Source organism: Eptatretus burgeri, chromosome 18, assembly GCF_056783735.1.
Source record: "Eptatretus burgeri isolate ZD-2024b chromosome 18, Ebu_testis_v1, whole genome shotgun sequence".
In the NCBI taxonomy this organism is placed as follows: Eukaryota; Metazoa; Chordata; class Myxini; order Myxiniformes; family Myxinidae; genus Eptatretus; species Eptatretus burgeri.
Genome location: NC_140978.1, coordinates 39,781,238 through 39,793,585, shown reverse-complemented (window position 1 = coordinate 39,793,585; position 12,348 = coordinate 39,781,238). Strand labels below are relative to the sequence as shown.

At 43.3% G+C, this 12,348-nt stretch overlaps 1 protein-coding gene across 2 annotated transcripts in view; it reads left to right on the top strand.

Annotated features, from left to right (window-relative positions):
- BLTP2 (bridge-like lipid transfer protein family member 2) overlaps window positions 1-12,348 on the top strand; it is a 187,576-nt gene that overhangs the window by 17,431 nt on the left and 157,797 nt on the right. For both annotated transcript variants that reach the window (XM_085863924.1, XM_085863923.1), the window contains exons 5-6: window positions 6,184-6,302; window positions 8,912-8,972. In XM_085863924.1, the coding sequence (XP_085720050.1) occupies window positions 6,184-6,302; window positions 8,912-8,972 (180 nt within the window). The remainder of the gene's footprint in view (window positions 1-6,183; window positions 6,303-8,911; window positions 8,973-12,348) is intronic.

Genomic DNA, 12,348 nt, shown 5'->3' with positions numbered 1-12,348 from the left:
ACTATAATCAACGTCTTTGTCAAAAATTTTCAGCCCGATCCGTCAAAAACTGTTTGACTAGTATGCAATTATATAGCGACCACCCATGTCACCTACCGGCTTGTCTGTCTATCTGTCTGTCTTTGTTTGGCTGTTTGTTTGTCTGTGAGCAGGATATCTCAATAATCGTGGACCAATTCGGACAAAACTTGGTGGACAGGTTGGGTGTGTGATGAGGACAATTGATTCGATTCTGGTTAAGATCTGGATCCGGATAAGAGAATATTTTAATTTTTTTTAAAGTGATTCTTCACCATTGAGAGTTGGGCCAAAAACGATGTATAGCACGATATTAAAAAAAAAAAAGTTGTTGACAGATTATGACAATACTTGGTGGAGGAGTTTGTTAGGTGACAAGAACAAGCCAATTCGATTTTGGTTTAGGGGTCCAGTTGCAGATCCAGCCCATCAGTGGAATGCAAAACGTAAACTGTTCAGCTTGGCGGAGATATGTGCTCTAGCGAGTGCCGTTCTAGTTTCTCGCCCCAATGGGGATGCAAGACTATTGCAACGTGTGTGCGCGTGCGCGTGTGCGTCCGTGTCGATATCTTTAATAATGCGATTAAATTTTTTACATTGATTTTGTACATTCTTTGGATATTTGGATGTCAACAAACACTACACGGTATTGATCACATGGCTAATAGTCCCTGCAGTAGGGATTAATAAATGACTTACCTGTGTCCTTTGATTTGTACATCGTCTCTCGATGTACCTGTAATTCATGTAAATACAGTAGCATCTCATCATGTTCTTGTCCAAACTGTAATACAAGCTTCTCCACGAACCCAGGAAATTCAGTAAAATAGTAATTCATGACTTGCAGTTTACTTCCTTTTTTTTCTATGCAAGTTTGAGGCTCATGGAAGAGCAAGCACTCGTGCTTGAACATTGTCGCGAGTTTGGGTCCGAGTGTGGTCCTCGAGGTCAAATTAATTAACCTTTCCAGACAAGGGTACACTGTGTCGCCCCCACGAGTCCAACATGCCTCATTTTGATGCGATTGCAAGGATCCGCTGATCGATATAGCCCTTGCGATTCTGATCATTCATTCATTTATTTGATGCAAGATTAAAGTCGCACTGTGAACATGCACAGATTTACAAAAGAGAAGCCAATTTAATGAATTGCTCACGTGTTTACAATCGCACTTTCTGTGTCGGAACATTCCGTTTTTCAGCCAAACCTATAACGTGTGTCAATGTGAACTACAAACGAACACAGATTATATGGTTGCATGGGCATATAGGCATATTATAAAATCTTCACTCCAATAGAACAAATAATCATATCTCCAAGTGTCTGCACAGAGAAATGTAGCCATTAAGACACTTTACAAATGGACAATTACACCACATAGATTGATGGAAGCTTCTTTCCATGATTAACTTTACTGTTCTGGAATTGATTAGTGTATTTGACAAACTCATTGTCACCTTGTCACTCCGGAAGATCGTCAAACAAATCCACATATATATATATATATATATAATTTTTTTTTTTTTTCATGGTCATAGGCGAGATGGGGAACCTCCGGTACATAAAGGTGATCTCGGGGGGGGGGGGGGGGGAGGCTGTTTCACAGCACCACTTGGTTGTCTGCGACATAAGGATGAAAGGTGCGAGGAGAGCTCGGCGGGTGAAGCACCAACCAAGGATGAAGGTGTGGAGGTTGAAGGTGGTGACCGTGAAGGAGGAATCAAGAGAGAGGTTGAGGATGATGTGGTTGAGCTTGAAAGTGGTGGGATTTCAATGAAAGATCGTCTGTTGGGAGTCGTTAGTGAGGTATGTGGATGGACAAAAGGACCACCGAGGCACTTGGAAACATGGTGATGGGATGATGAAGATGGAAAGAGGATTGACAAGAAAAGGAAGAAGTTCAAGGAGTGGCAGAAGGTGAACGATATGGTGGCAGAAGAGGCAATGTGTGAAAGTTATAAGGCTGCAAAGAAAGAGGTAGCAAAGGCAAAGGAGGCACGTCTTGATTCGGAAGAGGGTCAGAAAGTGGTATTTAAGATTGCAAAACAGATAGCGAAAGAGAGGCGCGATGTGATGGGGGTGAGTTGCTTGAAGGATGGAGTGGGACAAATCGTTGTGGACTCAGATGGAGTTAAAGGAAGATGGAAGAGATATATGGAAAGGCTGTTGAATGTGGAGAATGAATGGGATGGCAACATAGAGAGCAACCCAATTTTATGACCGGCAGAGAAGATAACTGAGAATGAAGTTGAGGAAGCGATCAGAGCAATGAAGAGTAGAAAAGCGGGAAGGGCCGATGGGAGTTGTGGGAGATGTGTTGAAGGGAGTGGGAAGAGAATGACAGAGATTTGTAATCTCGTGGTGAGAGAAGGCCGCATTCCAGTGGATTGGGAACTGAGTACCCTCTTCCCTTTGTACAAGGGGAAAGGTGACCCTCTGGACCAGAGTTTCTCAACCTTTTTACCCTTGTGGAAACCTTGAAATAGTTTTCATGTCTCAGGGAACCCCGACATTATAATTATTATATACCATTATTAATATCTAGCTCTTTTATATTTTTATCGTAGTTCACGTGGTAAATATATATTTTTTCGGATACCTGGCTTAAGGAAAAAATGACCCCCTTTTTGTCAAATTTATTGGCAATGAGACAGACCACGTCATCATTTGTGACGTCATCACGTACAGGCCATGTGCCGTGTTCAATGACGAGTCGTTATTCCGGGTCTCCATCGCGCTTCGTGGTTGTTATGGTTGTTTTAATATAACATTCCCTATGGTTGTTATAATTGTAAATAATATAAGAGGTTGAAGCCTCTATTATAATAACAAAGGAGTTTCCAATTATATGCCGTACGTGTATAGTAAAATTACGAATATTAAATCAAACAAAAACTACTCAAAAATACATTAGCCTATTTATTACTGTTTCTCGCGGAAACCCCTAGCGACCTCTTGCGGAACCCTCGGGTTCCAGGGAACCCCGGTTGAGAAACACTGCTCTGGACTGTGGCTTGTATCGAGTGATAAAGTTATTGGAGCGTAGAATGAAGGTATTGGAAAGGGTGTTGGAGAAGAGGATGAAGAAGAAAGTAAAGATTGATGAAATGCAGTTTGGATTTATGCCAGGAAGAGGAACGACTGATGAGATTTTTATTGTAAGGCAGCTGCAGGAGAAGTACATGGAGAAGAGGAAGAAGTTGTTTCTTGGGTTTGTTGATCTGGAGAAAGCATTTGATAGGGTTCCACGCGAAGTAATGGCATGGGCATTGAGGAAGTTTAGGAGTGGAGGAATGGTTGATCAGAGTAGTGATGGCAATGTATGAGAGAGCGTGCGCAGCTGTAATGACAAAGGCTGGGAACAGTGGTGAGTTTGAGGTGAAGGTGGGAGTGCATCAGGGGTCGGTACCTTGTCCACTACTATTTGTAGTTGTGATGGAGGTGCTGGCTCAGCGCAAAGGAGGGTTTACCGTGGGAGTTGTTGCATGGAGATGGTTTGGTGTTGATTGCAGAGAATCGGGATGGACTGAAGGAGAAGATGAATGTATGGAGGCAAAAGGTTTGAAGGTAAATATCGGAAAGACGAAGGTGATGGTAAGTGGTAAAACATGTGGTGAGGTGGGAAGTGGCTGTGTGCTGTGTGCAGGAAGGGTGTTGGAGTGAACGCCATTCAATGTTTGGTGTGCGCTGAGTGGGTTCATGTAGTGGTGCGAGAGGGTCATTAACCAGTGTGGAAGCTACATTCAAGTGTAACGCCTGCGTCAAGGGAGTTGCAGATGGAAATGTTGAGTTGGATCTTGGAGACGGCGTGAAGTTGGAAGGTATGAAAACATTCTGCTATCGATGAGACATGCTGAATGGTGAAGGTGGATCAGACTCGGCGACGGTTGCTTGAGTGACATGTGCATGGAAGAAGTTTCGGGAACTGAGTGGCGTGCTGACGAGGAGGGGAGTGTGGTTGAAGTTGAAGGGAAAGGTGTATGCTACATGTGTAAGAAGTGCAATGATTTATGGGAGCGAGACATGGGTAATGAACGTAAAGCAGAAACGAAGGCTGGAAAAGGTGGAAATGTGAATGGTTCGGTGGATGTGCGGAGTATCGTTGAGTGAGAGAGGAAGACAAAATGATGAATTGCGGAAGATGATGGAAATAGAGCCTGTGATGGATGTTGTGAAGAGATACAGGTTGAGTTGGCTGGGTCATGTATTGAGGAAGGCTGAAAGTGATTGGGTAAGAAGAGTGATGGAAATGAATGTGGAAGGAAGTAGAGGACAGGGAAGACCGAGAAGGACTTGGCTAAAGCCGGTGGAAGAAGAAATGCAGGTTAAGGGGTTAACAAGGGGAGATGCAGAAAATAGGGTAAAGTGGAGAACATTGTCATGGGGCCCACAAGGCTAACTCTCACTCTAGCAGGGAAAATGGCCTTAAAATGCCTGTTGTCGGTCATCCACTTGAAGAGGTTCAGCCTCTTGAGGTTCTAGGCCTTGCCATTCACCACGATCTCTCCTGGTCTGATGATGTAACAAAGCTGGCCATCAAAGCCAGCTGCAGACTGACTCCTCTGTCATTTCAAGTCTTTCCTTAAAAACTCAGAACGACTCACAGCCTATAAAGTCTCCATCCAAAGCTCAATAGACTATTGCACTCCACTGGTGCAATAGTGGACATAGCTATTGGACAATACAACTCCACTGGACATAGCTGGAGTCACAGCATCACATCTGTTTTTACCTGATTCTGCTGAATCGAAAGCTCTCACCATTATCGGCATCTCACACGGTGAGGCCTGAAGCACACGGCCTGCTGCTCTCACTAGGTAGAATGGTCAGTAGCTTCTTCTCTGGTTTAGCTCCTTCTGCTCTTTAAGTCCACCGACCCTCCCCGATTACTCTCGGACTCATGTGTTCTTCAAGTAATACCCCCAGCATTAAACTCCCAAAATCCAGGCTTACTGCCCACCTCCACTCTTTTGTTCCTCTTTCTTCCATTTGTGCAACTGCTTTCACTCTCAATCACACTCTTCGCTCCAGGGCTTCAAGGAGGCAGTGCACCACAATGTCTTGTCACCCTCCTCCCCATCTCTGTGTGACGTGATCTTTTCTACCCTCATTAGCCCTATCTCACTCAACCCTCTTATTTCCTGTTTGTTCTTTCTCTTCTCTTGCCTTTGTCCAACTCTGTTCCCACTGTCAGTACATTGACTTCCTTCTGTCACATATTCTTTCATGAGCCTAGATCTTGCATTAGTTGAAACTTAGCAGTCTGTATCTCTGAGTCAATGTTAGCAAGTAAGCAATCTCTGTTTCTGAAACCCTCGCAACCTTTAAATTTGATTCTATCCTGACTGTGCGAATCGTGCAAACGCGTCGCGAATTCAATGAGGGAAAATACAGATGTCTACATTGGTTGTGCAAAATTAATTACATCACATATATATATATATATATATATATATATATATATATATATATATATATATATATATATATATATATATATATATAATATCTAATTCCCAACTATAAAAGAAAATTCATCTTCGGCCATCCATCCTATCCATCCTAACTTGCTCAAATTTACATCCAGACTTGTTTTCCCTTCATCAATCACTTGTCCTCACTCATACGGACATTAATTTTACATCCTGACTTGGTTACACCTCATCGATCACTTGTCCTCACTAGTGTGGACTTATTCATTTTTCATCCTCACCTATCACTCATCAATCACTTATCTTCCCTTGTCCGGACTTGTTAATTTTACCTCCTACCTTGGTTACTCCTCATCTATCGTTTATCTTCACTTGTAGGCCTACGGATATCAATTTTACATCCTGACTTGGTTAGACCTCATGAATCACTTGTCCTCACTTGTACGGACTTGTCAATTTTACATCCTAACTTGGTTACTCCTCATCAATCACTAATCTTGATGAGTATGGACTTATTAGTTTTACATCCTGACTTGTTTAGATTGAGTCAATGAAACCTATATTTATTAAATTAGATTCATTAAAATGCTCTTTTACTTTTACAATTGGAAAGTTCAGGTTGTTGCAAAAGTCCAAACAGTCAATTGGAGTTCCATATGGAAGTTGTGGAACATAAAGGTGTACATTTCTTTCAGTTTTGATTCTTCTGATATATTTTTGTGGTTGTGCACAGAGATGTGGAGTTCAGGTGCATTCCCTGACGTTGATGCTTCTCAACACTGTGTTGCCCGGCGCGCTCTGTCACTCGCACGCGAAAAACCTCTCTGTGTCGCTGGATCACACGTCCAACCGGTTAGTTTCGGAGATAACGTCGGGCTTTACGCATCGTTTGTGATTCTTCTGGAACCATTTGTCTTTTTTTCTTTCTCTTTTCTCTTTCTTGACCTTTTACATTTACCATTTGACCCTTTTGTGTTTAGAATAACAGGTGAGCTTTGCTTCATGGCCTCAAATTAACAAAAAATTTATATCGGGTGAGTCGACATCTCTTTTCCCCTCAAGCATGCAGCATTGATCATGTGCCAGCTAGATTGGGCACAGACTTTCGATCCTTATCCACGTACTGCAGTGGCCTGCAAAAGTATTCACGCCCCTCCAAAGTTTTCGCATTTTGATGTCACGAGGTTTATTTCATGATGCCTTTATATCAAACTTGATATCATCTTCTCAAACTACTCCAAATTGATAAAGCGAAAAATAAAAAAAATGCAGATAAAATGTGAATAATTTATATTAGCAGAGAAAAGGTGTGTTTTCATGTGAGAACACCAGGGGCGACCATCCTCAACCACCCCCGTCCACAGGTTGCGGATATTGGAATGACCCTTTGATATGTGGGTTAACTGTGTAAGCAGTCGTGGACAATCTGATGGTGATTGTTGAGGTGAAGTTGGTTAACTGATGGAATGGTGATCCTGACAAATCCTTCAAATAACCAATGTTGGAATCAGTTGACCAGTCAGAGGTCAGATCACCAGTCAGATGTGCCATAAAACCTCTCTCCCACTGTCTTGTGGGTTATCTTTGTTGGAGTAAGATGAGGAGAAGGAATACTCTGATGCAACACCAATGTGCAGGAGAAGCTCATTAGGCTTGGTTGCCAATTCTCCGAGTAACTGATGACGACGAACCTAATTCATCCTCGGTAGCAGTGGCGGTGCACCCTACTCGTAGCCAGTTGAAAGTAATGCCACCACGATAAGTAGATGCTCAGAGAAGAATCAGAAGAATCGAGAAATTCAGGTGATTCTCGGTTACATAAGTGTTCAACCCCTTTGCCTAATTAACGCCAAATCAGTTCAGGAACAAATTATTTCTTTGAAAGGTTACAAAATAGGTGTAATGGGTTTCACCTGTATGTAATCAGTGGTTTAGCTTTAAAATTAATCTCCCTCACTTATATCAGGAGTTTTAATGTGCATCTCACTTGGTCAACCAACAAGGCAAAACATGAAGACCAAAGGGCTTTCAAAAGAAATCAGTCATAAAGTGGTGGAGAAGCACCGTTCAGGAGAGGGTTATAAGAAGATTTCACAGTCACTCATTACCCCTTGAGTACGGTGAAATCCATCATTAAGAAGTGGACGACGTATAATACCACCCAAACTCTACCCAGATCAGTCGCCCAGCTAAACTCAGCATCTGGGCAAGCAGGAAGCTGGTTCGGGATGGCACTGTAAATCCAACAATGACTTTGAAAGATCTGCAAGGCTCCATGTCCGATATGGGGGTCAGTGTTCATAAATTAAAAATATACCGTTCCCTTCACAAAGCTGGTCTCCATGGACAGGTGGCAAGAAAGAAGTCATTACTGAAAAAGACATCTAAAAGCTCGTATGGAGTTTGTGAAAAAAAAACATCTGAATTAGACTGCAGGCACGTGGAGAAAAGGTTTGTGGTCAGACGAGACAAAAATTTAACTTTTTGGTCTAAATTCAAAGCGTTACGTCTGGCACAAGTCTAACACTGCCCATCACCCAGTCAACATCATCCCTACTGTCAAGCATGGTGGTAGCAGCATCATGTTCTGGGTCTGCTTTTCATCAGCAGGGACTGGCAAGCTTGTCAGGATAGAAGGGACAATAGACGGTGCAAAGTAGAGCAGAATCCTTGATGAAAACCTGCTTGAGTCAGCCATGAATCTGAATCGGGGTAGGAGATTTACATTTCAGCAGGACAATGATCCGAAGCACAAAACTAAAGCCACAATGAAGTGGCTGAATAAGAATAAAATAAATGTTCTTGAGTGGCCCAGTCAAAGTCCTGACTTGAGCCTAATTCAACATTTATGGCGAGACTTGAAGACTGCACTCCATCGACGATCACCATCAAACTTGGCAGAACGAGAGAAATTTTCACTTGAATCGGCAAAGATTTCTCCATCTCACTGTACAAATTTGGTGGAGAATGACCCAAAAATACTCATCGCAGTAATTGCTGTGAAAGGTGCTTCCACCAAGTGCTGACCCCTCAGGGGCTAAATACTTTTACAACCAGTGAATTTTGATTTGTTCATGTTTTTTACAAGTTTTCTTGACATGTAACCTCCATTAACTATAACAGTGTTTAGTTTGATCTCTCCAGTTATGAATAAAAAAGTTCATTTGTGAAAAATTATTTCTTCAGAATTCGTAATTCATCGAAATGTGGCATTATTGGAAGAGGGTGAGTACTTTTGCAGGCCACTGTAGATTCAAGCCAGTGTCATGGATTGTTTCCAATGGTGGGTGAGTTTTTTTGTAATGCCATTGGAATAGAAGTCTTGTATTTGGCTCTGAAACATTGTCAAAAAGGGGAAATCGTCCATTTTGTAATTAGGGGTGTTCAATCATTGACCTTTTACATGTCATTAATGTTCAATGTTCCAGCCTAACTTTTTTTTCCTATCTTACATTTTGTAGTTACGTGTTCCACTTGGGACTTGAACAAGTGAGCAGCAGGGTGCTGTGCAGCAGCAACTTGGTGAGCTTCAGATTTCTCTCCATCGGACTTTTTGGGTTTTTAAGGATACCGTCCCATATCTTCTCCGGCTTTTTTTCCATCACATATCAAGAGTCCATACTTCCACTGCATCTATTACTAAAAGGAAAAGTGTGTGTGTGTGTGTGTGTGTGTGTGTGTGTGTGTGTGTGTGTGTGTGTGTGTGTGTGTGTGTGTGTGTGTGTGTGTGTGTGTGTGTGTGTGTTTTTTGGTTGGTTGTCATCTCCATATGCGGGTTTCAGAAAGTGCAACAGAGTCCTCTTCATTCTCGAAGTATCAACGTGTGTGCATGCGCACGCGCCACTTGTGTTATGCTTCATGCTGAAGGGTTCCTGTTGTCATGAAATAATAAAAATGGTACTGATGGAAAGCTAATAATCGATTTACTTGGTTGCAAAGCTAACTCGACGGGCACTTGTTAGAGCGCGTACCTCCGCCACGCAATGCCTGATCCAGTGGAACATATCGAGAATAATAGATTTTTGAAATATCATGCCACATATCGTTTTTAGCTCTTTCCTTCAATGGTGAAGAATCACTTTGAAAATTAAATAATTATTGTGTCCGTATCTGGTTTCGGATCTTCACCAGAATCGAATCAGTTCGTCCTTGTCACACACCCAACCTGTCCACCAAGTTTCATCCGAATCCATACACAACTTTTTGAGATATCCTGGAGACAGACAGACAGACAGGGGTGAAAACATAACCTCCTTCCACCTTCGGTGGCGGAGGTAATTATTGATGTACTTTGAAGAAAAGTTAGTGTCTGTTTGAGATGAAAGATGTCTGTTTTAAAAGCTTGTGTTTCCGGTTTTGAGGAATAAGAAGCACGACCTCGAGCTTTATTTTCGTGGTTCTTGCTATCGTAGAGTCATAAAAATTGTACCGTTGTAAAGCTAATAATCAATTGACTTGGAACAAAAATTTGTGTCCATTTAATCATTAGGATTACTGTTTTAAAAACCACTCTCCACAATTAAGGAAGAAGATGCGGGAAAGGGAGCTTGATGTAGCGGTTCCCAGGGTAACATTTATTGTTATACAACAGCAGGAACCCTTCAGAAGGACATCGGAGGAGAACACAAAAGTATGAACATTTAGTATTACTTCTCGAAGCAGGTGGAAAACAACGTAAAAGTACTCGGAAGGAGCACACAAACAACAACCACAGCCATGACAACAATTACAGGCTACAATAAAATATCCTTTTTCGTGTGTTTTACTTCATTTTAAATCCTCATGGGATTCACAGAGAGACGTGCAATGTGTTTGTGAAGTACAACTCGTTGTCTTTTGATTAAACCCATCAGCAAAGCAACAGGTAGGCACACACCCAGTTAATAATAATAACCAGACGTTTGGCGATGATACAACCCTGCTTTTATACTGTTGTGGGGCCAGGTATCGGTGGCGAGCATGAACGCTAGGGGGAGCAGTAGAGTCGGCTCCACCGAACACACCGGAATTTAGGTCGTACCTTTCAGATAAATCCGAAAGGTCACGGGTCCCTTCTCGGACCGAAGATCGCCAATAGGTCGACCACGTGGGATAGGGTCAATTGCCAATTTCAATATACCTAAATACCCACGTCATCCAAACTACCAAGGAAATTCACCCTCAGCAGGATCTGTGCGATCCGGGCCGTTACCGAGCCAGATCCGAGTCGTACCCCGAGGGAGAGTACCAGAACCCTGCCGGCCAATTGCACGATTACGGCAACAATGAGGCCTCCTAATTCCCATTCGCAGCGTGGCAAACCAATGATAGAAATGACAAAGAACGAGCTAGTACATTCAACAAGAGGGAAATTTATTAACAATAATCCGGGGACGAGTGGAACCCATAAGGGCAGAGTTATCTGACTAAGGAATGCTAATAAAATACAACAAAAAGCACTTAATTATACTTATCAGACGGAGCCCACTGACACACACACACACACACACACACACACACACACACACACACACACACACACACACACACACACACACACACACACACACACACACACACACACACACACACATACCCAGAAAGAGATGGACCTCGAGGTATTTATTCCCCCTCCAGCTAGGAGGGAAGACGAGCTGAGGGAAGAGAACGTGCTGGCTACCTGGCCACGTTTGCGCGGCTCGACGTCCGCACCTTCCCGGAGCACCAGTCGCCAAAGAACAGACCAGGGCAGCTGAATCCAGAGGAGGCGAGATGAGGTGATCTCCCGTGATGAGATGGTCGACCGCTTGTCGTAATGCGCCAGACGAGACCCTCGGATGCGCGCGATGCAGTCCGCCGCAGACCCAGACAGAAGCGAGCTCGAGCAGACGGGACGCAAACTTTTAATCCTTTCTTCCATCCTTTGGGGTGCGGTCCGCTCCCCCGTGGCCTGCTCTCATTGGGTGCACGGGGTGTCGCGGCTCCGCCTTCTTGCAAAGGACCGCCCCGGCTTTTGGTCCGCTCGTCGCCATTGAGCGGAAAATGACGCATACCCTTATTTGGCGCCAAGCCAGAACGAAACGCTTCGTAACCATATTCGGTGTGAAATCCACACCGCCTGGGATATGGAATTCCGTCCACACACACGCCCGCATGCCGGCGAGTGTGCGAAGATTGTCGCGAGCAGAGTGTTGTTGTTGTTGTTGATGTAAAAATCCTAACTATAAAATAATTCACAGTGCACGTACAATTGATTCCCATTAGACTAGGGACGGGACCCTAACTAGAAACACACACTTACCGATATAACTGTTCTATAAGGACCTGAATGTTGCGTGCTCATGGCTGCCAGATTCGTAACAATACAACACGGGATTGATGAGTTATGGACTGAGTAACACACTGCGTTCAATCTATTTATTACGTCCGCAGTTGACCATTTTTCCTGGGAACATTGTCCGTATCAATTGAACTGGTGTTTAAATAACCTGAACACGAAGTAATAAATGTTGACACCAAGGGACGAGAGGGTAAAGCGTGACTCCCCCCCCCCCCCCCGAGTCTAACGAGGCTCCACACGTCTCTCTTCAATGTGGGATTGACGAGTTAAGGACCGAGTAACACGTGCATTCAATCTATTTAATATGTACGCAGCTCGCTCTTTTCCTGGGAACATTGTCCGTATCAATTGAATTGGTGTTTAAATAACCTGACCACGAAGTAATAAATGTTGACACCATGGGTCCACTGGGTAAGCGGGACTCCCCTGAGTCTAACGAGGCCCAACATGTCTCTACAGTCTGGGCTTAACGAGTTATGGACCGAGTAACACGCGCGTTCAATCCATCTAATAGGTACGCAGTTAGCAATGATAATAATAATAACAATAATAATGCAGTATTATGATTTCCCTTACAAG